The sequence below is a fragment of the Boleophthalmus pectinirostris genome, unplaced genomic scaffold (assembly GCF_026225935.1).
Source record: "Boleophthalmus pectinirostris isolate CB_2022bp ecotype Guang Dong unplaced genomic scaffold, ASM2622593v1 HiC_scaffold_132, whole genome shotgun sequence".
Lineage (NCBI taxonomy): Eukaryota > Metazoa > Chordata > Actinopteri > Gobiiformes > Gobiidae > Boleophthalmus > Boleophthalmus pectinirostris.
In genome coordinates this window covers 1-25,000 of record NW_026571037.1, presented here as the reverse complement: position 1 = coordinate 25,000, position 25,000 = coordinate 1, and the positions used below count along the sequence as shown (strand labels likewise).

The window sequence follows — 25,000 nt, the reverse complement described above, 5'->3', positions numbered from 1 at the left end:
AATTGAATTACTCTTGCTATGGATCCTACCTGGACAACTGAGGGATTACACAAACAAATATTTTATTGGCCAATTTTAATTAATACAGATGGGAGCAGCAAAAATGTATACTGATGAAATCCAGATTGTTGTTATATAGTGAGTTATGGGTTCTGAGCAGGTGTAACATTTGTGAATTTACCTTTTATGTTATTTTGTGGCAAAGTACAATGTTATCAACAACATGCTCTTGCCCCCATCTGAGAATATGGCATCATCACATCTAAAATCTGGAAACCACCAATTGTACACCCTTTTGTTATATCGAAATTTAATAATGTATAATTGTATGTATGTTACAAATAAATCAGTTGTTGAAGGGAATCTGGAAATTGCTTGGGTATTTTTGTTTTAAATCGTTGTCTTTCACAGAAATACTCCCACCTGCCCACGTTCACGAAGATTTCTACAACAGAGCGGTAATTATTATGTAAATTACAGACTTTGTGTAAGTTTGTGTTTGACACTTAAATTTGATTTTGCAGAACATCAGTACTCCCCAGAAGAAAATGAAGACTATGTTGCTGATTCTGAAGATGAAGCTACAAAGAACTTTAAAGGACGGGTATGAGTTAATAAATTAATTTATCACAGTGAGACACATATAACACGGATAAATAGTTTAAGGTTGTCTGAAAAATATACATTGGATTTAAACAAAACATTTTCAGGACCCTGTGATGAATATGAGCATTCATGGCATTTTAGTTGTTTTGAGTTTCAACTAAAAATGTGAGAGTAACTGAAACTGTTGGCCAATGCTAGGGAGCTTGCGATTCAAATTTTATGTGTGAGAGACTTTAAGCGCACATATCATCTCACCTGTTGTAGTTTCACCTAAGTCAGCTCTTTCTGGTCAGACTGTTAAAATAAAGCTCAGATTAAACTTAACTTCTAACAGAGCAGTGCTTTCAGTTAGTATCACACCCGCAGGGAATGATGACTAAATACCAATATTATACATAAACTCTGTTGCGTATTTGTGACTCTTGTTTTTTTCTCCCATAGCTTTTTGCTAAACGCTATTGTAAAACCAAGCATGGCACATATGTTCCTACTCTGAGGGAGTATTGGAAACCGTGCACACAGAGGCGCATCCTCCTTGTTCCTTGCAGTAAACGGCGATGACTGGACATTTTAGGGACTCTGACACACCGGTTTGACCACCATTTGACTCGTTACTAAATCAGTAACGTCTGATTTTGCATCATTCTTACATTAGTTTCGTTTGGGTGCTTTCTCATCATGTGGAAAAACAAACTTAAACCTTGCCATATAAAGTCATTTTAAGGATATATGTGTTTAATTTTAATCTTTAATATTTTATTCCCACCTCATCAATCTTAAACTGTAATTTTGTATTCAAATAAAAATATATGTATTTTAGTTTTGTTTATTAGTGTGCTTGTGTTTTGTTGCAATACAATGCAAAGATGCAATTGTTTTGTTATAGATTTGCTCATACAAAACTTATACATTAAATCGTATGGTGGAAAATATAAAATATTAGAAATACATAATTGCATATTTGTTGTAATAAAGCAGTTCAAAGTCGTCCACTCATGCCTCCAGTTACTGTAATTGTCTCTCCTGTGATATATGAAGCTTCAGTGGAACACAAGAAGGCAATCACCCCACCGATTTCCTCTGGGTCTCCAGCTCTGCCAGCAAAAAAAAGTATTAAACACAAGTGGATAGTACTCAGTTACATCTACTTCGGTAACTTCAAAAAAGTACTTTTCTAGCAGCATATATTTACTCCTAATTTTTCTTGAAATAACTACTCTAGAAGTTTTGGTTATTCTTCCCACTAAGTCTACAAGTGACAAAAGCTTGCACTGCTCCTTCAGATATGATTTAGTTTCTCATTTTTGCAAATTTTTCTATCATTTGAAAATACCAGATTTTGTCCATAATTTAATTTATTTAATGTTTTGTCTTTCAAATTACATCACATTCAGATTAGACATCAGATGTTACATCATAGAAGTTATTTTTACTTGAGTAGTAGTTTCCCCAAATATATATTTATTCCTTGTTGAATAATTTCTTGGAGCACTACATTGCACTTGAGTGATATTATTTTGTAGTAACATTACTCTTACTTCAATACAGTTGTATACTCTGATTAATCAGTTTGTCTTAAATAAATGCCTACTAGAACAAAAATTTGCCGCACCTCATATTTTAGAACATTTCTGCTTAACGAAAATGATACCTTTTAATACACAGCTGCCTTTTGAAGTCATCCATTATGTCTTCATTTTGCCACAACTGGAAATCAAAAATTGCAAATATTTATACCGAGAGTTCAAACATACAATGACCCTATAACATCTGTTTGTTCTTACAGCTGAACTGAAGCGTGTTTTGATTATTCCTGGTGCCACACAGTTCACTCGAATGTTACTAGAGGCAAGTTCTGGGGCCAGAACTCGAGTCAGACCGAGCAAGGCTGTTTTACTCACACTGTAAGGACCCAAAGCCTAAAAAATAGGTAGGTTATCGCATCATTTACATAGCATAACTCAGTCATTTTTTTTTCTTGTGAGCTTTAAATCGTTATGTTGTTTTAAGTTAGAAATAACATGCCGGAAGTTGTGTTTTGTTTCATTCACACGTTTCAGTAACCCTTTAATAATACTCTTTCCACAGCTCCAAAGCTCAAAGTGGCCTGTTACACCTTGTGATGTCATGTAACTGTACTTTTCCAGTTAACAGCCACCTTTTACCTTCAGTTCAGTAGAAATTGGAAATTCCAAGGCTGAAATCATCTAAATGGTTCTAGTGATGGTGTATGGGGTTTAAAAATACACTGGAGCACTTCCTGTATAACCACATGACATCACAATTTGGAGCAGAGTGTTTTATGTTTGAGAGAAGAACTCTGCCTAAATATACAGGGTTTGTGTGTTAAACAGTTGTAAAAGAAACAAAACACAACTCCAGATATGTTGTTGATGAGGAAACAACGTTCTAACATGGATTAGAAAATAGTGTAATATGAGCCCTTTAAATGAATTTATTTACCGCCAATGGTTGATATCCAGCTACAGATGAAACAAACACTATATTTCCCCCTCTAAAAACGATGAAAAAGGATTAATATTGCAGTATCTGGTGGTAATTTAGTGCAACATACTCTTGCTTAATACTTACCCACGTTTCTCCATGTGAGGCACCACCAGCTTTGTCAACAAAAAAGATGCTTTCACATTTATGGACAAAATCTACAAAAACAGGCCTCATGAGCTTAATGCACAACATAACTTTAGTCTGTACCTGTACAAGTATTTATTTGTTATTACCTTGTCCCAAACCTCTTCTGTGGAATCCAGTGTATTTCCAAAGAAAGGGTTGACAGCTGCGTTTGATACTAAAATGTCAATGCCACCATATTTTTGAAGAGTCTACATAGTCATGACAGAGAAAAATTAAATTAAATTTCATGAACACCACCTTTGTCCTGAGATATGACATTCAAATCAAATATAGCTCTTACAGGTAACAACTGCAATGCTGATTTATTATTACAAAAACACTGGACTTGATGACCACTTTGTTTATGTTATAATTTAGTGTGTGTTTTCAAGGCAATTATCCACTTAGAAAGCAGAACAAATCTCATTTGGGTTGCCAGATTCAATGCTGAAATCCAGTTGGTTTAAATTTAAAAGGACTCTCTGATCTCAGTCCTCACTACCCCCAGCACCAACAGCCAATCATTAATCAGTGTTACTGCAGTCTCTGCTGCTGCAGTTTATACGGTCTATATACTGAGAATTTTTAAAACTGTAAGGATGCAGGCTAGACAGTTTCTTTTATTTTTTTAATCTGGGGTAATTTTTTTCTCAGTACAAAGAAACATGGGGCCCATTCACAGATCAACATATACACACAGTTGTGGCCCCAAGATAGTGTTTGTGGCCCTACCAGGGGCCTCCAGACTGACCCTATAGTAAAAAAAAAAAAAATCACATTCATATCTTTGGGCAGTGGAAGCAGGACTACAGTGCTTTGGTGAGGCATGAACACTCCAGACAAGCAGATCTAAGTCACAATTGCATCTACTGTTAATAATATTATATATATATATATATATATATATTATATATATATATTATATATATATATATATATATATATATATATATATATATATATATATTTTTTTTTTTTTTTTTTTTTTTTTTTTTTTTACAGTTTGAAGTCAGTTTACAGATGTAAGACTTTGTTGGATCCAGTTTTAGATTTGACTCACCACTTCAATAAGTTTTTCTCTGTCCTCTCCTTTACCCACATTACAAGTGGTACCAGTCACTTGGATGTTCTGTCCCTGAAGCAGGGCCACAGCTCTGTCCACATTGGCCTGGCGTCTGCTGCTCACCACCACATGGGCTCCTTTCTTCCCCAAGGCTTGGGCTGTAGCCAAACCGATCCTAGTGACACACAAGGCTAATTTCAGATATAATTCTCTGCAGTTCATGTTTTCACTTAGTATATCAGCTATTTTATATAACCATAACCCAAGATATTCACTGCATTTCTTCTATGTGAGAATGTGATGTAATATTTATATTTATGCATGTGTGTTTGTTCTTACCCATCTGTCGAGGCAGTGACAATAGCTACCTTTCCTGCAAGAGTGCTGTTAGACATATTTCTTTGGCTAACAACAGGACAAATCCGAAGGCACCTGGAAGCACTTCTGAACATCCCCTAAAAGACAACATAAGCACAGTTTTTCCATATTCTTGGCACCTACTGGAGTGCAAAAGACACTGGGGCAAAGGGTACGTCAGTTAGTTATGGGCAACCAATAAACCAGAAATTTGCAAGTAAACATTTTTGTGGCTTAAAATTAGACTAGTTTACAGATTCCTCTCAAATATAGGCAAACATAAGTGCAAACTACAGCTAAACAGGTTGTAACCTGGTTTTAAATCACAAGCACACACACCAAAGCGTGTTTTTCATTAAAAATGGTTACTTAAAGAGTTTCAAAAAACATACTCTCACCCACTGATAATCGACACCCGATGTGTGAGAAATAAACGTACAAAAGTCGAAAAATTGTAGATTTTGGTATTAAAACTTGAGAAAATGTCGATCAGCCAACCACGGAAGATCGTACATCCCTGTTTCCGTTTATTTCAAAGTAAAAGTTACACAAGAAAAAAATTTTCAGTTAAATTGGTTCTTTCCATAGAATTAATTAATAATATTTATGTGGAATATGGTTATAAAGTATAATACGGTTAGGACAACAAAGCACAAACAAAAGCTTATAGGTTATTTGCTGCAATCATATGGACTTTTTTTGTTTTGTTTTGATACATAACCTATTTGGATATTCCATATGTATAGTTGCTTATGTTGCCTATCAAATAATCTAAAACTTCACATTAATAAATTACTATTAATCACTATATCTCTTGGCCATTTTATGTTTAGTTCATAGATCTCGAACGCAACCTTCAATGGCGAGCCAATCAAGGCGCAGTGATCACTCTACTGAGGAAGTTGCTGCGATATCCATAAAACTGGATTGGTCTAAACTGGTCTAAACCCATGTAGTTTTTGCTGTCATCCAGGCTTATTTGGTTTTATACATCGGCGCACTGCATCAGCCCCTACGAGGGCGGAGATAATTGTGTTGACATCACCGAATCACCGATGATGATTGAACGCCGATGGTCGCAGATTTTCACGCCTCAAATGAAGTGATTTTGCTATCCTGGAGTATATCTCGATGCCGAGTCAGCCAGTTATACAAAAGACAAGGTAAATACATTCTAAAACCCGTGTGGATGTTGGCGGTCGCTGATTTACAAATCGGATTTATCTGCCTCAAGCTGGTGGCGCTATTGTTGTTTTGAGTTTCTTTTTTGCAACCCCTTGTGGGCGAAGAATACCAAGGTTTCGATCTGTATTCATATGCTTTTGATTGATCACTATACATTAGTAACTGTGTTTAAAGCCAGGCAAAATGCTGAATATGTAACTTGTCTCTTGAACATTGTTGTTGCAAACTCGACTCTGTGACACGTTAACGATTTTGATGGGCTCTCACAGTCACAAAGCTAAGCTAACATTAGCCTTCACAGAATTCTTTTCACGTATTTTACGCTTGATGGGCGTGGAATATTGGCACAGGTGTTAATAACCCAAAAGTGATCTCGAAGACGCAGGCATTGGTGTTCGGGATCGTACAGTGGAGGTGCTAAAGTATTGTCTTTGTGCATACAGGATCCCAAATGAAAGGACATTGGTGTTGAAGCTCTACGATGTATCGACCCCAGATGCAGCTGTGCCCATATAACGCTCACAGAAGTCCGTGAGGAGCTAAAGGCGACCTAAATGGATTATCCAGACTAACCACGACTGGAGATAGTTTCTATTTAATATAACAATAATAATCTCTGCAACCATGTCTGTCTCTGTAAGTACATCTTTTTGCTATTTAATTACACTCAGCAAGTATTACGTTCTCATTTGGTTTAATAGTTTGGTCAGTTACAAAATAATAATGCTTGCAATCAATGCATAGACAACCAATCTACTGTATCTTCCACGTTTCCTCCTCACTTTGCCCCATTACTGTTTCAAGGGGTCCCACATGGCTGAGACTTTAGTTGTCCCCAGGGGGTTGGTTTAGAAAATGAAAGGGGGACTGACTCTTTGGCTTTAGGTTGGCAATTAAACTCCCCACAGAGAGGGACAGATGTGCCCCCGGCCCCTCCCCCCGCTCTGGTTGAGCTCATTACCATTAAACCATGTCCATTCGATCATTGATCTGTTGTAACTGCTCATCTTTTTCTCCACTTCATGACTGGCAGATACAGGATTCATTATAATTGTCAGTCCATTTCTATTTCAAGTCTGCACTGTTCTCTATTTAGCTGCTTTCCACTTAAGAGTACAAAAAGTTTCCCTGTATTATTCAGCCTGCTTTCCAAAGCCCTGACAATCACTTGTTTCAGCCTCTCGCTCATGTCATTACCATATCAATGATCTTGTTTGTGGCTTCTTGTCTCTTAATAAACATTCATTTCATTGAGTCACTGCTTTTTAAGCCTTTTTCCTGTGACCATTTGCTGAGCTTTTTATTTCTCTCCTCCTTGCAGACTGTATTGGCAAAGGCCTTATTTGACAACACAGCAGAGAGCCCGGAGGAGTTAGCATTCCGTAAGGGGGACATCTTGATGGTCCTGGAGCAGGAGCAGGCTGGTGGTCCTGGCTGGTGGCTTTGCTCTCTACATGGACGACAGGGTATTGCGCCTGCCAATCGCCTTCGCCTTTTGCAAACTGCCCCAGCCCCAGGCTCAGACCTTCATTGTGGTTCTAGTGAAGACTCTGTTTATCTGTCACCCGGTCCTGCGTTGGCCCGAGTTGGAGTCAGCAGTAGTGCAGATGATATAGACGGAGTGTACCGCTCTCCACCAGCTGTGGGTGAAGGACGACCTGGAGAACTCCGCAGAACTGAAGGAGGACGCCCACGTTCTCACTCAAGTTCTGGGACAAGGCCCAGACCCGAGTGGGACATTGGTGTAGCCGGGCGTCCTCGCTCACCTTCTTTAAGAGGAAGAGGAACCGACATATCTGGGACACTTTATCAAACTCCAGTGAATTCACTACCTGCAGCTCAGCATGTAAAGCAGCCAGGTGTTTTGACCTCAGAGTCTGTTTACCTCAATCCCAGTGGAGTTTCACGGTCCAGAGATGATACACAAGATAATACTTATTTAGTGCCCAGAGAAACTGTTAACGATGACTGCTACTTGGTACCTAAAGGTACTCCCCTTGCAGGGGATGATGTTTACCAAACACCAACTGGAGGAATTATTTCAAATGGATCCTCTCCTCAGCCCAAATTGGGTCAAGATGCACCCGGATTCTATCAGACCCCAAACCCTGTTGGTACTAACTCTCAAAGGACTCACCCATCACTTGTCCAATCATCGCCCAAATGTCTGCTAAAGGGACCTGTTGGGAAGCCAGGTCAACGTGGTTCTCCTTTACTTGTCAGAGCAGGACAGGGCAGGCGTCCTGGATCACCTAATTCTGCCCGTAAGCCCCCTCCTCCAGCCCCTCCAGTAAGAGGAGTCACAAGGAAAGATGTACAACAGTCATCTTTACCATCAGCTCATTCTAATTCTTCAGAGAAAGCCTCATCACAGCATGTAGAAAAACAGAAAGTCACTGCTAACAGAGAAGAGACAATCAGCAATGGCAAAGAGAAAAGCACCAGTGTACAAAGCATTAAAGGACAAATGTCAGACAACGTAGGCAATGACCAGGTAAAGTGCTTCCTACTATTTGCTGATACATTTAAAGGAGTCATATTATGCAAAATCTACTTTAATTAAATCTATCTGTAACTTTTAACTATGTTGGAATTGTTTTCCTTAATCATTTTCAATTATTGTTGTTGTATCATACCCACTTTGGCTTAAAAGAACAAAATCCAATGCTCTCTATTGTGAGCTGTTTGTTATCCATAGATGTGGGCTGTCAGAATGGTCTGACAAAGCCGCACGTTGTTGTGATGGTGTTACGGTGACAGTACATAAAGGGACAGGCATAAATCAGTGCTGCATTTTTTAAAGTTGGCCAACTTGTCTCTTATTTTAAGTTTTAGATGAATTGGAACTGTCTAAAATATAAAACAATGATTGGGTGTCATAACTATAACACAAGCATAATATGTCTTCATTAATATTCTTTCCACAAAATGATCTGCTAGTTTAAATGGAACATAAAAATTGGATGTGTACATATGTTTGATTTGATATAAGAAACTTTTGTCATCAAAGGTTTATGATACTCCTCCAAGTGGAAGGTGGCAGCGCACAGCACGCTCCTCTCTCCCTGAAGATGACGGCATCTATAATACTCCCCGCAGTGTGCCACCACAAAGTGACTCAGAACTGGAGGTAAAAATTAAAAGAAATCTGTCTTTTTAAAATAACCTGTATTTAGGGAACCTGTATTTTTCTCTTTTTATCTGTTGACAAAACACATGTATTTTCTTTTTTTAGATGCAACAGTAATATTTAGTAGATAAACAAAAACTTTTTGCTTGAGGATTTTTTATTTATTCATTTTTACAACAGTAAAAAGGGACTAGGAGGTGACAGCCTCATGTCTGTACATGTGGCAGGCAAAGATGACAATCTAAAAAAACATCTCTCAAGATCTTTCTGCTACCATCCTTCTTTTTCCCTGCCCCCTGCTCCAAGGCAAAGCCACACCTGTCTCTTTGGGAGCCTGTCTATCCAGTCCAAGTGCTGCTGCTATTTTCTCTCTTTCACACCCATCTGTTAGGGCCATGCCAAGGCCATATTGCCACCACTAACACAAGTACCACCCTGCCCCCAATGAATTCCTTCTTGTCAGTTGACCACATCTGCCAGATGAAGTACTCTTTTCTTTTACCTCTCTGTAATTACTGTAAACTGCATATTATGCTGTGGCCCACTTTTTGGTGACTGCTTATTTCATTTCAGATTAAATGTACATGGATTTGAATCACTGGACCAAAGACTTTAATCTTCCTCCCCTAACATGCCTCTACTCCCTGACCTCTGCCCAATGGCACAAAAATACAGAAATCATTTTTCATAAACTGACTTGACTGAACTTTTTTTTAAATTTATATCAGATGGCTTAAAGGTGCATTGTGGAACTTTTCCGGTGGAGGGTCTGCCACCTGCTTGTTTCTATAGAGATGTTATTGCTCTGCCTGGAATGTCACACTGTATGACATTAAACAACTCTTCCTTACATTTATTCAATTACAGGGGGTTTATAGGTCAAAAATACCTAGAAAAACAGGCATTCTGACTGTGAGTGGGGTTGACTCTCCATAGATCTGACCTGTAACTTGGTCTGTTTTGGTCTCCATTAAGATAGAAAGGTTTAATACCATACTGTGAAACATTCCAGACAAAGTAATAACATTTCCATGGAAAAAAACATTTAACGGACCCTCCACCAGTAAAGTAAAACAATGCTCTTACTCTCAAATGAATGATAAAATATATTTCTCCATTACAGGTTTATGATGTCCCAACAATCACTCTGAATGTGTCGACTTCAGATGTTCAGCAGACGGGCGCAGTACCGGATGAGGGTGATGATGGAGTGTACAGTGTCCCCACTCTCCCAGGCATCCCTTTAGGCCAGGAGGACCCATCTTGTACTGTAGTTTCTGTGGAGGAGGTTTTGCGCAGAGCTTCTGAAAAACGAGCGAGTGGTGGAGACTCCTCTGAGCCTGACTGTGGCATCTATGACATGCCTGCATTAACAGCTGAAGTCCTTCCTCTCTCCTCCTCTTCCTCCTCCACTTCTACTCGCAGGCTCTCTGTTTCTAGCAATGGGTCAGGTGACGTGCAATGGAAGATTTGTTTGTCGAGCCTTGTGCATTCACTTTTAACTACAGTGGCTTGTTCTCCATCAACTCTTCCATCGCGAGACCTGGCCACTTCTTTGGCAGAAATTTTGTCCACATGGAAGGCCAGTCACAGCAGTGATCCTCCACCCCCTCTTCAACAGGCTTGGGCCCGTTTATCAGACCTTTTGCCTGCATTGTCAGCGATTGGAAATGCACCTCCATCTGAAGGCCTCCTCACTCTGGTTCAGCGGTCTCTTGAAGAAAGCTCCCTTCTCTTACAAGTACAAAGTCGTCCTCGTTTGCCGTCCCAAGAATCCCTTTCTCGGCGTCCGTTACCTGCCCTACCAGTGGCAGAGGGGGTATCTTCTGTTGGGATGGGCCCTCGTAAAGGCAGCTGGATACAGGAGCGACCTCTGCCTCCAACCCCACAGCCTAAGTTTCCCTTGCTACCTTCTCAGTCCACAGTGACTGTGACTGTGGGCTCCAGTGATGGAGAAGATGATCCCAGTAATGAGTATGCAGGAATCGGCTTGACTCCTATTCCTGCCCCAATACCCACTGGAGACAGTGTGGGATATGTCAAACTTCAGGTAATTTTGTAAAATTAAGATTTTGCTTTTACTTCATTTTACTCCAAATAAAAAACATGCCTGTTTTTTCTTAAGGGTAAACCTGACCTTCCTCCAAATACACTGGCTGAAAATGGACACACCATCAATGCAGAAACAAGGGTAAAATAACTTATTCCATTCATTAGCTGTTGTGACTATAGGCTTTAGGTATATTTTTCTGTTATAATTTAGTATAATAATTAGCTTTAACATTTTCAGTACTCATTTGCTGCCTGTTGTCTTGTGTTTTTTTTCTCCAGCGAACATTTCTTGCTGGATGCCATGGTTACGCCATTTGGCTGCCAACAATTGGTCACTTGTAAATCGTCACAATCTTTCCTTACATAGAAGGGGGCTACAGAACTACAATAGTGACAGGACAGGGCAGTCTTTCTTTCCTCGTGCCATCATAAATGCTGTATTTAAAGTCTATGTAACAGTCTTGGAGTTAGAGAGTTCATATCTGCCTTATAATGACAAGACTTTACTGGTGCATAGTGTCTGTGCATTATAACAAATTGCGCAACAGCCTTTAAAAAAGTGTTTAACATGTGTGACTGAAACAAAACACAACTCCAGGTATGCTTTTGATGTGGAAACATAGCTCAGAAATGGCATAATGTTGGCCCTAAAATGCTCAAGTTATTGAAGCTGTGGCATATGTGTAGGGTAATACTTGCTCGCTAACTTTTCGTATTGGGTTAATTTGTTTAAAGGGATAATGTATCTTCAATCAAGCTCACTGGCTAGTCCCCATGACATAGGGTCCTCTCCAGAAAGCATCTAGTGACTCACATTTTGTAACTGCCTGCATATAATATTGTACTGAGAAAGCTTGAAAGGACTGACTGTTAAGTAATGTAGTATTTAATTTCCTTTTTGATTTATTTTTAGATGACTCCATCGCCGCCTTTGCCAGTGTCTCTGTCGCTGGAAGACTCGGAGCTGCTGTCCTTTTACTCTTCTCAGAGTCTAGCCCATCTATCCTGTCTCGCAGATGCCATAGATGTGCTGTTTAGTAGTGTACAAGGGAACCAGCCTCCCCGTATATTTGTTGCTAGAGGGAAGAGTCTTATTGTGACCGCACATAAACTAGTGTTTATAGGTGACACCCTTTCTCGACTCCTTTCCTCTGCAGATCTACGCGCTAAGGTGTGTAGAAGCACTTGGTTTATTGCATGCCAAAACAAAGAAGTGTAAATACATGTTTTTTCTTCCTAATTTCAGATTACGACTTCAGGTGGTAGACTTTGTCAGGCCTTAAAAGCTGTTGTGGTGGCGACCAAGGGAGCAGCACAAAACTACCCATCAGTATCTGCCACTCAGGAAATGGTGGATTGTGTAGCTGAACTCTCACAGCACGCGGCTGGATTTTCCACTTTGCTTCAGCGTCTGGCAGAAATATCATCGTAATAGAACTATTTTACTTTTTAAGGTGTTTTTTAAAGGTGCATTGTGTAACTTTTTGTTATTGCGTTGTATGGAATGTTTTACAGTATGGCATTAAACCTTACCAAGTATAAGTATCTTTGACCTATAAAACCATCGGTAATTGGATAAATGTAAGGTAGGGCTGTTTAATGTCATACTATGAAAGATTCCAAGCAGAGTAGTGATATTTCCATAGAAATAAGCAGGTGATGGACCACCAACAAAAAGTTACATAGTGCACCTTTAAGGGGTCAAGTTACAGTGAAGAAGTTTTAACTGATCTTTCTTCACTGTTTCCAATGTGTGGTTCTTTGCCTCTGTTTATAAGATCAGTGTGCTTTGATGCCAAACTTGTGTCTTTTTAGTGTTAACTTATTCAGTATGTTTTTCATTGTACAGTTAAGCTTTGCCATTTTTCTGTTTGCAATTATTTCCTTTCACGTAACATTTTCTTCCTTTCTCTATTTATTTAGCTGTGGTATGTGCTCTAAAAATGGCAGAAAATGAGGCCTGATATCCTAACTCCTAGCACACTTGTTTCCTGCAATGCCTGAATGGCCTTTCTTAATTTTGTGTAAAATAGAAATGAAGAGTCCCTAGTTTGTGTTTCACATTTGGCATGTAAAGATTTGTGAAGTACAGATTAATCATACATTTATAATCTCAAATCTACAATCCATATAACACCCAGTGACAAAGAGAGTAGTGATCATTTACTGGAAAATTGCCCAATCCTCCTCTTTCCCACGATCATATGCTAGGTTAACACATAACAAACCAGTCTCCCAGGTCCAGTTGTCTGAACATGTCTGTTGTAACTTTCCTCATCATTTTGTTGTTGGCAAAGGAGAAATTAGTTTTGTCAACTGGACAAACTAACTTGTTTGCAGTTTCTGGTTTTGCAGCTCATCCAAGCTGCTTCTTCAGTTCTGGTCAGACACTGGTGGACACAGAAATGTTTTCGACCTAAATAAACGTTTGTCCAGCTGACAAATTGAATTTCTCCTTGCCATGGATTCTGCCTGGATGACTGAGGGATTCTACACACATTTTGTTGTTGGTTAATTTGTACTAAACAGAGATAAGACCTAACTGCCACATAGGGCCTGCATTAATACATTTTTCTTTATTATTTACAAAATTACAAACTGTAACTGTAACTGAAAACCCTACACACTACACTTGAACTACGCAAAGATAACCTGTGATGGTTTCTGCATTGTTGCAATATCAAATCCTTAGGAATTATTTTAATGTTGTGTTTTTCATGTTTGAACACATGACTTTTATGCTGTTATGTCCCTGTTTACAATATTATGCCACCTAGTGTTGGAATTGAGTATTACCTTACTCTTAATATCGTGACTACAACATTTCTGCCATTGTTTAGTTGTGCTGTAGAATTTTGTGGGGAGTTTGTGGCTGTCCTGATTGCATGGCTTTGTTTTGCTTTGACTTTATACATCCCAGAGTTTACAAAAACGAGTAACATTTTTAAAGCTGCAAAATTTTTTACACCTTGTACATTTGTTTTATTGACTGAGGTAACACTTTTTTACAGTGATGCAAACCAAGCACTACATGGAAAATTATTTCTTTTACTTTGGTTAAGATTGCACAATGCATTTTCGCAAATAAAAAAATATTTGAATGTTGGTGTGTTACATATATTATAACTGCGATATGGAGGCTCGGGAATGCCGAGTCTGTCCGAAAAATACCGAGTTGTGACGCTCGGCAGCAGCCGTAGCGACGCTTGGTGGACAAGCTGAGGGAGCAAAATGGCGGACGACGATATAACGCTTGATGGGAAACCTCTACAATCGCTCCGTGTAGCGGATTTAAAAGCTGCACTGGAGCAAAGAAATCTACCCAAAACTGGACAGAAAAATACGCTCATAAAGCGACTAAAAGGGGTAAGTTTTCGCTCATAAAATCGCCTCTGTCGAGACTTGCTAAGTTCAGCAGGAGGCAATAGACATCGGGGGGGTTAACGTTAGAGGCCGTAACTGTGATAAGCTTGAAGCGGGAATACATAAATTGTTAAGTATGTGCTATCACACACGAGCAACATTCTGAGTCTGTATTTATTACGACAACACCGCTCAACTCATAGCCGCTATTGTGAAGTATAGGGCTGTAATAACACAGTGCAATGTGTTGCACACTCAGTAATGTGCACCTGTCAGATGTAGGCCTGTTAAACGGACTGCGCACACAGTGTACAGACCATAGACTGCACAGACCAGAGCACAGACCAGGACACAGACACTGAGACCGCGCACTGCACGAGGACGCGCCTCATGGAGTAAACACATTTTGCATGTTTCGTGTTTATTATTGCGGAGGAACATTTATTATACCGTTTGTTGCTGTTAAGCGTGACTTCACTTCACACGCTCAGTATCCAATGCATTCATTGTACACTCTAGATCTGTCACATTGCTGTAGAAAGTACCAGCGGCAGTATTTAAACTACTTTATACCACGGACAAAGAAAGATCATCAATGTGAGGTACATGCGACTGCGTTCGTCTGTCACCTTTTTACAAACTTGATAAAGTAAAACTTGCGACAGGCCCATACACACGGACGATGACAGGCGTCAGGTCACATGATTTGGTTATATTCAGAGAATTTGTTTGGAGGGGGAAAAAGCAAACCTAAGTCGAAATGTCAACACGGGCAATGTGAAGTTCTAAGCAACACACTTTGATCATATCTATATATTTTTTATGACTGTGTGATCCACATATATGAGTCTAATTTGCATCTCCTTTCTCTCCTCATTTTCTATTTTTCTTCAGGCTCTTATGTTGGAAAACCTACAGAAGTCTTCTTCTCATGGTGGGATACAGCCCAATTCCCAGGTTAGAGTGTTTCCTTGCTACTAATTGTTTTACCTAACATGTTTAAAACAGTGCTGTTGATTAGTCATTGTCATTTTTAAATCCATAGATTGGAGAGGAGATGAGCCAGAACAGCTTCATAAAACAGTATCTGGCCAAACAACAGGAGCTTCTCCGTCAGAAACTGGAGAGAGAGGCACAGCTGGAGGAGGAGGAGATGGATGGTATGTGGATATATTTATGTAATATTCCATAAAAAAAAAAAAAAAAAAAACATATCGTAGGTTCATGACAGTTTTTTGTATGCTCTTATAACAGAATGCCACACTGGGGAAGAAAAGGATAATTTGTTGGAAAATCCTGCTTATGACTCAAAGGTAAGAGGGAATTGACAATGCTTATTACATTTGAATACATTCTCAAAATTTGAATACAGAATTTCTCAAAATTTACATGCTGTATACCACATTAATATTTTCCTTTATTTACATATCAGCGTTCTTTGGCCAGGACAGAAGAAAGGCAAGTGGGGGAATCATTTGGTCATGGTCTAATGGCTTTTGGTTCTGGAGACAGTGTACACGGTCTTCATGGTTTGGAGCCTCCAGGACCTGTGTTTCAACGTTTTTATCAAGGTCAGCAGGAACTTCCAGCACCTTCTCCACCTCGTGCTGTGGCCTCTGTCTGTGCGTGTGCTGGGGGAGCCCGATTGCCAAGGACTCCCTCCTGCTGTGCCCCGGATCCAAGAGAAGGCAAACACTGCCCCCAGTGACCCAGCTCCACCCGCGTTCCACCTGAGCCGTTCTGCTGGGCTCACAGCATCCGCAGCCCATGAGGACAGTGACGAAGGGGACGCGAGCGATGATGACAGTGATGACGATGACTGGGGTCCCGCATCATCTCGAAGGAGCAGCAGAGTCGCTCCCCAGCCGCAGCCCCCCAGTGCTGCTGCAGCCTCAGGTCGATCCAAACGAAAGCTTCAGCCTCCACAGCACATCCCTCCCCCCCAGCTTCAAAGCCCACTCCAGCTACGACACCCCACTCCACCTCCCTCTCCTCCACCAAATCTTTTCCCCCTCCCTGACACCCCAAAGCAGAGTCCACCTGATGCTGATCCGCCCTCAGGAGAAAGGGAAAAGGGGGGCGCTCTTCCGTTGGCTGCTATGCAAAGGCAGGACTCTGACACCAGCTCACGGTCCAGTAGCCCTGAGCCTCCTGCACAGCGCCGCCCTGGGCCCTTGTCTCTACTGGTGCACAAGATGGAGTCAGAACAGGCACTGGATGAGACACAGTCCACCTCAGCTGCTGATATGTCAGGAGAGGAGTCACAGCCTCTCGCTGGGTCTGACAACACTGTGGCTGTCAGTAAATCCTCACTGCACAGGCTGGATCGTAAAAAAGAACAAGAAAGCACAGAAAAGAGAAAAGGAGAAGAAGATGTGGGAAAAAACAATTATGATAAAAATGAAGATCAAGGTTTCCATTTGTCAAGAAGGCAGGAGGTACCAGACACCAGCTCTGCTAAAATCATGCCTGAAGCCCAAGATTCTGATTCATCATCGGATTCTGACTCGTCTTCGCGCTCATCACCTGAAATAATGAACAAACCAACCAGGCAGCAAAAGGTGTGTAACTAAGTTATATAGACATGACTTTTCTGCACTATTGTACATGAGTTTCTAATAATGTAATCACATTTCTGAGTATAGGAGGCACACCAGCGACAAAGGAAGGATGAGTTTGCAGAGTCTGAAAAGCACCTCTGGAAGGGGTAAGTAAATATGTTTACACAAAGCAAAGTTCAAATTGGCCCTGCTTGTAATAATGATTTACAAACATGAAGAGTTGTGTTGCATATTATTCCCAAAATGCTTTGGTGACCATGGACTGTTTGCAGTTCTGCCATGTTGATGTTGATTTGATTCCTGGACTGTTGAGTTTTTTCTGTCAGTTTGCATGTCCTCCCTTGGTCTTGCTGAGGGCCAAATAGGTTCTGAATATCCACACATATATCAAAGGTTTTCATATTTGTTCAAATTATGACTTGGTTAGTGCCTATGGTAAATATTTATCATAGTTTTACATCAGTTAAGTGTCAGTTTGTGGGAAAAAAGTTATGAAGAAAGGTAAAAAAATACAAGTAGTGCTAAGTTCGAATATTACCTCTATCTGTGTAATCATAACTATTGATTGATTGGGATCCAGAATACACACTTCTTCAATACTTTATGAAGATGTGAGTGGTTTCTGGTCTCTGTTTTCAGATGGATGTGATTGACAGGTGGATTAGCCAATTGGTGACACCATCTTTCCATATTGGAAAAATAAAAGGGAAAAAATATCAGGACACTGAAAACATTGCTTATTTCTGCAGAATCAATGAGCCAAGTATTAAACTATGTTAATTAAATCTGAGGTGAGAGAAATTACATTTTATTTGTAAATTATATGTGAACAATGAGATCCTTTATTGCACAAGCATCACTGAAAAAAACAAACAAAAAACATTTCAGATTGGACAACTGCGTTTTGCTGTGCTTGAGACGTGCAGGAGGAAGTGGGGATCAGACTGATATTCTTTTATTTTTATTTATTTATTTCAGTCACAGGTATATTTTGACATTAATTCACAATCATATTCATCTGTATAACACTGAGTGATATCATGGATTTGCCAAGCAAAACTACTGCATAAATTACACAAGTTTGGCCTTTACAGTAAGAGGTACGAGGTATGGCATTATGGAATTACTCATGTCATATTTGCTGCTGGTGTCAAACCAGAAAGTAAAACGATAGACTACAAAAAAAAGATTTTTAGTCAAATATATAATGCTGTTAACTAGGTTTTAGTCAAGTAGTCTAATCTGCCATAAGCACATTAATGTAACATTCTTTATCAACTGCAGTCTGTTAAATACATAAGTTTGTATTAAAGTGCAGTCATGCATACTCTAGTTTTCTACTTTATCATTACTAACCTGTTAATTATTAAATTGCTTAAAGAAAAGACAATGGCTAATTACTACGTTTTTATTGATATAGAAACCCGAATTTCAGTGCTTATAAACACGAAATTATATATTTTTTTTCAATACATTTTTTCCACTGTCTTAATCACAGCGAAGGATTTCCTTTAGATTTCCTCTATATTTTCTCTCCCACAGCAGAAGATTTTTTCATGACGCAATGTAAGTGTTCACGTGAGCGTGCTTTTATAGTGAAATGCCGCGCGGAACTGGATCTCACTGTGGCGAACGTGACTCCGGTCTCTGCAAGCCAACATGGCCGTCATGCATGCGTTGCATCCCTGATACCGACGCAGTGTACGCGAATCAGCAGTAGACACAAACGTGACCGGTTTTTTTATTCCGCGTTCCCGATTTTAACCCACAATTATCCAGAGTCATTGTCGCGAAGAGGAGTCCTTCTCCCTGCGTGGTTTCCTTTCACCCTGGGCGTTATGCTGTCTGAGGGCAACAAAAACGGGTAAGAATGAACCAGAAGGCGGCACAAGCCTTCAAGTATCTGCCTGTAGTTTTCCTAAAATCAACTGGCCTGCATTCGCCGGTGTTGCTCGACGTTACATACCAAGATGGCAGCTGCATGTACATTATCCATGAGTTGGCTGGCTGGATCTCCATAAAACTACAACATTATGCCATGTTCTGTTTGTGAGAGCGTTATATGCTCGTCCATGTGAGGTGCGCGAGAGGAGCCTTTTGTTGGGTGCAACAGCAGACAAGAATTTTCGGGGGAAGAAATCTTACTAGTTCCTGGTAAATTATCAGATTTGCCACTATTTTTTACCCATAATGTTAATTATCAAGGATTCTGTGAAAGACTGGAGAACTGACTTTGTCTTTTACTCAGGTGTCTGAAAATGGTTCAGATTGTTGTAGACATGCAGGTATTTCACTCATAATCTCCTAGTGATTATTAATGAAAATGCGGTAAACTGTATTTTTAGGTTGTGTGTCTGGCTGTAGCTGGTAATGATCTCTCGGTTGTCAGGGGAGATCATTAAAGCAGACATCTGTTAGTTGTACAGTCAGTGTGAATGGGCCCTTATGCTGTGATATCACTCATGTCCCCTGGGAGCGAGTGGGAGACGTTTCTTTTGCTTTGTGAATGTTTGTTGTTTTATTTAATTTCAAGTGCAAAATCAGAGCTTAACAACTTGAATTGCCTTCTAACATAAATGTCATGCAGACACATAATTGTATTTACTGATGTTGTTCACTCTTTAGTTTGCATCAAAACATTTGTATTTAGCTCACTATCAAGGTGCGTCTTTGGTACAACTAGCCAGACCTTATCCCCCACATCAAGGGCAAGAAAGGTGACGCAGAGTTGAGACCTGTTTGCCCATTTTTAAATCTTAAAGTGAGGGTACAATTCTGCGTCAGTTCAATTTACTCTACTGAATCCCCACTAATGGTAGTCTTAGAGCTGGATCACTTTTACGGTTTTTGCCATTGTAACGGATACAATGTAAAGCTAACTGCTTGTAGCACAATTAGCTTGTGGGCAGTCTCATTCTCTCCTTCTGTTTTTGAAATATTACAGTAATCAAATGAGAAGAATTGCTTTTATGATCTGCATCAACATCATGGATGAGACACATGTGTTATCAGCTATTATAAACATGACAAGATGGACTGTGGGTGACCCTGGGTGTCAGTTCTCTTCTGAGGTATTTATAGTAAGAGTGACCCAGATCACAGGTCTTTCACTGTTCTCCTGTCTTTGCTTGTTCTGTACATCACGCGCATTGTGGATTGTCCTTATTTTCCATGAGTACGTGAAATGGATTCATTAAACCAGATGCCTGAACTGATGAACATATGTTTGTCCATGTTTTGCTTTGTTCTGTAGTGAGGTGTCAGAGCCCAGTGCAGCGGCTGTCACTGAAGAGGAGCCAGACTCTGAGAGCTCCATGGCTTTGCCAGCGGCGTCTGGGGCAGAGCCAGAGAACAGTGAGGGTCCTGTGGAGGAGGTAAGCTCACTGAGGGAGTGGGATGTTCAGGTATTTGTTCAGTCTGTCACACTAACCTGTGTCCTCCTCCTGTACATCTCTGCATGTTCTTCACACTTAACCCATAGAGGAATCAAAAACCAACACAGCCCAAACATTATACACCAAACCATACTAAATAAGGACTTCTTTACATGGTTTTGTGTGTCTCAAGATTGGCTCATGATTATATTTCATTCATCTGAAAATAATATGTCCATTTATTTCTAAATATATAAAATATAGGACAATGTTGCAGGTGATTGGGTTGTGTTGCATCTGGGACCTCAAGACATTTAACTTTTTTTTTAATACATTATACTAAAATAATAGTTAGTGTTAGTTCATTTCATACATATTTCTGTTTTGGCTGTGTGTATTGATGTTGAGTGCTGATATAGCTTGTGGTTGTTGAACCACCCCCAAATTTCACTGCCTGTGCATCTGCTCCTTTGCACTTCGGCAGGTACTGTACTACAAATATGATCCTGTTGTACTGAATGGGAGTTTTTCCACAGCCGGCTCATATCTGCCAATGCAATGACATTCATTGTACTCAGTGCAGGTCGCAACTCTGGGACTCTAGACCACAGTTTGGTGACATCTGTTTTTTCAATGATTTAATTTTAATCAGACAATTAAAGGTAAATGCTCTTCAAGACAACTTAAAATTGGAGTAAAAATAATGATACATAAAGTGGTGGCCTAAAGTTTTTTAGGCACAGCATCTGCAAAAGATCTGAAGGATGAAGAGATGAGGGCAGCCCGGTGAAATTTCGGATTTTAAATTGTGTTGACTGGAGTGCATGCTTTGTGGGCCTGCGCAGACACAAGGGGCTGTTAAATTAATGCCGCTTCAAATGATTTGCAGATCAGTCACTAATATGTTTTTTCTACTAAGGATTTAGTGCAAATATTTAGGACACAGCATTAGAATTTTTCCTAGCCAATTTGTGAAAGACTACTTAGCTAGTCCCATTTTTCTTCTAAATTGATCCACATACTTAATACATTTCTAGTTTCGTGTTATGTGTGCACTGTGCTAGAATGTGGTCTCACTGGTGTGGGACCTGTAGAATCTGTTATCTGTTAGAGCTCTGAGGCTGGAGAATGTACTGTGCGTGCATGATACGTTTTTCTTTACAGTCTGCATGAGAAATGCACCCTCACACCACATGGAGGGCTGTTTCTGTTCATTTATATACTCTATCTCTCTGAATTCACTTTGTCTTGTTCACTATCTGCCTTCTTTACCCCTATCCTCCTCTGGCTTTTGTATCCCCTCATGAACACCTCTCACTATATATTTTATGGTGTGACTGCTGTTTAAAACCCCACTGATTGCTTTGTTATGAAGGTGCCCATGCCTCTTCCATTGCCCCTAATGGTACCTGCTGCGTACTACTTCTACCATCACCACCAACACGATCACCTCCTCCACTCCTCTTCCTACTCCTACAAGTCCTGTCTCGCTTTGCCCGATCGCAGCGCTGGTACCTGAGTTTAGGCCTGTTTGAGAAACGCTGAACCAGCAGGATGTGCAGCTCTCATCACACCAGCGTCAGCAGCTACAGGGGCCGCCATGGCAACTGCAGCAGCGCACAGTTGTCATGGAAACCAACACTGGCCACGGAAGCCATCATTGCCTTTTGTGAACTGAACTATGTCTAAAATAAGAACTCAGAACATGTCTATCAAAGGCCCACGTCCTCATTCTGGAACTTTCCTTCCTGTAAAGCATTGCTGCCCTCTGTAGGTGTGATGGAGAAAGGACAACAAGGACTCCTTCATAAATTCTATTGGATCAAAGTGGACTATTATTCATAAGAATCTGGACACATAAAAAGACTGTAATTAGCTTAACTTGTCTTGATTAAAAAGCTGGCCGCAGTTTGTTAAGGGACCACTGGATTCACTACTTCGGTGATTGGAGGCACTGTTACAAACTTGGACTCTTTGCCACAGAAAATGTTTTTTCTTTCAGTGGACATGTCAAGATGAACTTTTTTTTCTGATTCTAATTCAATCTGCCTCTGCATATTTTTTTCTGAAGGCCAGCCAGAATGCCTGAGTTGATATTTTCTGGTTTTATTGGATCACAAGAAAATAACAATTTCTCATGGATTGTTTTACTTTGCTGAAAAGAACCCGCTCAGGCCTATGCTGTTACATGTTTGGACACTACAACTTTTAACATCTGGACATTAACTGGAGTTTGTGGTCATGGAAGTGTACACATGCTTTCCATAAAGACTTGAAAGAGACTCTTAGACCAACAGTGAATGAGAAATGCTGACCCCCTGCTGAAAAAGTCAAATCAAGAGATCAGTTCCTGTCTGCTGACCATTCTGCACACTCAAACCAAGCCCCGCCCATTCCTCTGCCTTGACTGATTGGATCCATGTTGCCTAGATACAGTGCACAATGACGTGCGGTGGGCCATAGTCGAGCCAGTAAGGAATCAGGTGTTAAATGGTACCAGGATATGACTTATTCCTATAATATACATTTAAATACAATAATACTGTGAACAACTTTCATATATTCTAAAGTCCCCTTTGCACTTTTAAAATGTTTCATGTCAAACATTTTCACACAATTTGGGTTTATAGAAATGTAAAGGATTAATTTTGAAACGTGAATAATGCTAAATACTCAGATCTAAGGATGTACATTGAGGCTTTTCACCTCTGCTCATTGATTATGCTCAAACATATCACATGACAAATAAAACATAAATAATGCATAGCACATAATATTGTGAATAGACATGTGTACCAAGTAGACTTGGTCAGACTTGTAATATGTATTTCAACTGCTTTTGCACAGACATGCACATGCTTAAGAATTTAACCAGGCTGGATTTACGATTGAACTATCATCCAGCCATGGAGCCTCATGTATATGCATCAACAATGCTCATTAGCTGAGGCCATTCACATAAAAGGTGACAGAGTTGTAAATAAAATCATTGCTTTGTCTAAGTTTGAACACCTCATCAGCTGATGGTGTTCGACTGACACTGGGAGTCCCAGGTCCAGAGCTGAGACAGACTCCTCCTGGAGCATTGTCCCTTGAAGTTGCTTTGTTTCCATTTTTCTGGATTTGGATTCAAAGTGAAAAAATAAAAGACCAAAACATACATATTTTAGCCAACAACTCACTGAGCTTCCTTTTAGCTCCTTGATGTCTTGACTGTGAGTAAAGATGCTATTGTGTGTAACTATCCCAGAGAAAGAAGCAGCTCAGTAATCTGGGCTCCTTTGAGCAGAGGTGGAAGGCGGAAATGTGTCTGAGAGTCTTATCGACCAGTAAATGTTAGGTTAATATGGTTCAATAGGAACCTGCTGGGCTCTTGTTACTCCCCTGCCCCTCCCTCCTCCACTGTTCCTGCTTCACTCGTATCTGTGCTAATGTGTGCAACTTCAGGCTCTGATCTTGCCCCGCACCCGTGGGGTTTCTGTATGTTCTCTCTGTCTTTCTCTGTTTCCAGAGCACCACTCCGAAGGCTTTTGCTGCCAGAAAGATCTCCCTAACTAGTAAGTTATGCTGATTTTAATTACTCCTCAGGCGCAGTGAAGACAACTGTACATCTAATGTGCTCATCCATCTGCAGTACTTGTTCTGTAGGGTATTAGTTTATGACTACAGGTCAAACATCCTTTAAACTGCCTCATATATGCATTTATATACATGCAAATGTGGCTACTGTTAAAAAGTGTAACAGAAACATTTGTATTGTAATTATGGCTCTGACTGAACTGCAGGTAACAAGATGTCTCCAGCCAGTGCTGAACGAGGAGCGGGGGACACTGAAGCGGCAAATGCAGGAAGGAAGAGGCGATGGGGATCCAGCACAGTGGCCACTGCCAAGAAGCCCTCCATTAGCATCACCACTGACTCTCTCAAGGTATCACAGAAACACTGTAATATAATCTCTATATATTATATGGTGCTGAAAATTTCCAGTCTTAGTCATAATCTAGTACTGTTAGGGGTATTTTACTTATCTTTCTTTAAAACTGTAATATTTATATGTATATGTGTGTGTGTCTCAATTCAGTCCTTGATCCCTGACATCAAAGTGAACCAGGAAGCTGTGGTGGACCTTCCTGCAGAGGAGCTTCAGTATTCTGGAGATGAAGACACGATGGACAGCGCCCATGATGACCAGGACAATGGCCTGAAGATCCAACGCACAGTCACACAGGCAAGAAGGCTGTCTCCAAATACAATACTTATACTTAAAAATAGGGCTGTCATGATACTAAAATTTCAAATTCAGTTTCGATACTAAGAAGCAGATTCAATACTCAATACAGATTCTGATACCAGAATAATAAAAAAAACTTTATTAGACAGTAGAATTGTCAACATTAAATACTATTTTCTTTTATATTACCATGTGGTGTTATTGATATTTTGCAGTGACATCATGCTAGAGGTGTTCTATATGTATGTGTATTGGCAGAATGTTCCATCAGTTACCATGGAGACACAAAGCAGCAAACGCTGTCAAATAAGCTGTGAGATTGTCTGAACTCAAGAAAAAAATGCTTTTAAACAACACATTTTCAGAAGCCTGTGATCAATACGAGTGCTCATGGTCCTGTTTGGGTTTTTTCATTTTCAACAAAAACTGTGAGAGTGACTAACT

The 25,000-nt window shown here is 40.0% G+C and overlaps 3 protein-coding genes and 1 long non-coding RNA gene across 6 annotated transcripts; 3 read left to right on the top strand and 1 right to left on the bottom strand.

The window, feature by feature from the left end:
• Window positions 1-6: 6 nt before the first annotated feature.
• On the top strand, window positions 7-1,425 carry LOC129407784 (uncharacterized). Its single transcript, XR_008631708.1, has 3 exons — window positions 7-458; window positions 525-604; window positions 1,048-1,425. It is a non-coding gene; the product is annotated as an uncharacterized LOC129407784 (long non-coding RNA).
• On the bottom strand, window positions 1,417-5,211 carry dhrs4 (dehydrogenase/reductase (SDR family) member 4). Of its 2 annotated transcripts, none has more exons than XM_020937773.2 (9): window positions 5,059-5,211; window positions 4,643-4,758; window positions 4,301-4,478; window positions 3,348-3,449; window positions 3,199-3,269; window positions 3,070-3,121; window positions 2,391-2,525; window positions 2,258-2,313; window positions 1,417-1,700 (listed from the first exon to the last, which is right to left on the bottom strand). In XM_020937773.2, exons 2-9 carry the CDS (start codon window positions 4,753-4,755, stop codon window positions 1,586-1,588), a joined length of 822 nt encoding a protein of 273 aa, XP_020793432.1. In that variant the 5' UTR covers window positions 4,756-4,758; window positions 5,059-5,211; the 3' UTR covers window positions 1,417-1,585. The 2 variants fall into 2 exon arrangements, with proteins under 2 accessions (XP_020793432.1, XP_020793433.1); XM_020937774.2 differs by having other exon boundaries at window positions 5,063-5,200.
• Window positions 5,212-5,702: 491 nt separating this feature from the next.
• On the top strand, window positions 5,703-14,128 carry efs (embryonal Fyn-associated substrate). Of its 2 annotated transcripts, XM_020937793.2 has the most exons (8): window positions 5,703-5,823; window positions 6,289-6,481; window positions 7,167-8,339; window positions 8,856-8,975; window positions 10,099-11,025; window positions 11,101-11,166; window positions 11,941-12,198; window positions 12,274-14,128. In XM_020937793.2, exons 2-8 carry the CDS (start codon window positions 6,470-6,472, stop codon window positions 12,457-12,459), a joined length of 2,742 nt encoding a protein of 913 aa, XP_020793452.2. In that variant the 5' UTR covers window positions 5,703-5,823; window positions 6,289-6,469; the 3' UTR covers window positions 12,460-14,128. The 2 variants fall into 2 exon arrangements, with proteins under 2 accessions (XP_020793452.2, XP_055005796.1); XM_055149821.1 differs by lacking the exons at window positions 11,941-12,198; window positions 12,274-14,128 and adding an exon at window positions 11,307-11,933.
• Window positions 14,129-14,227: 99 nt separating this feature from the next.
• On the top strand, window positions 14,228-24,553 carry LOC110171990 (apoptotic chromatin condensation inducer in the nucleus-like; the record flags this gene model as incomplete). Its single annotated transcript, XM_055149822.1, is given in 11 exon segments — window positions 14,228-14,393; window positions 15,285-15,347; window positions 15,436-15,550; window positions 15,645-15,703; window positions 15,823-16,004; window positions 16,006-16,951; window positions 17,036-17,097; window positions 20,205-20,325; window positions 23,837-23,882; window positions 24,111-24,253; window positions 24,407-24,553. Coding segments are annotated over 11 exon segments (2,019 nt in total), but the record flags the coding sequence as incomplete, so codon positions are not given.
• Between the last annotated feature and the right edge of the window lie 447 nt (window positions 24,554-25,000).

Coding starts and splice junctions, on each gene's coding strand:
- efs (XM_020937793.2), top strand. Junction 11,026..11,100: donor TGGGATATGTCAAACTTCAG/GTAATTTTGTAA, acceptor TTTTTTCTTAAG/GGTAAACCTGACCTTCCTCC. Junction 12,199..12,273: donor CTGCAGATCTACGCGCTAAG/GTGTGTAGAAGC, acceptor TCCTAATTTCAG/ATTACGACTTCAGGTGGTAG.
- dhrs4 (XM_020937773.2), bottom strand. CDS start 4,755: ATGTTCAGAAGTGCTTCCAGGTGCCTTCGGATTTGTCCTGTTGTTAGC. Junction 3,122..3,198: donor CCTCACATGGAGAAACGTGG/GTAAGTATTAAG, acceptor CATCGTTTTTAG/AGGGGGAAATATAGTGTTTG. Junction 2,314..2,390: donor AAACACGCTTCAGTTCAGCT/GTAAGAACAAAC, acceptor TTTGATTTCCAG/TTGTGGCAAAATGAAGACAT.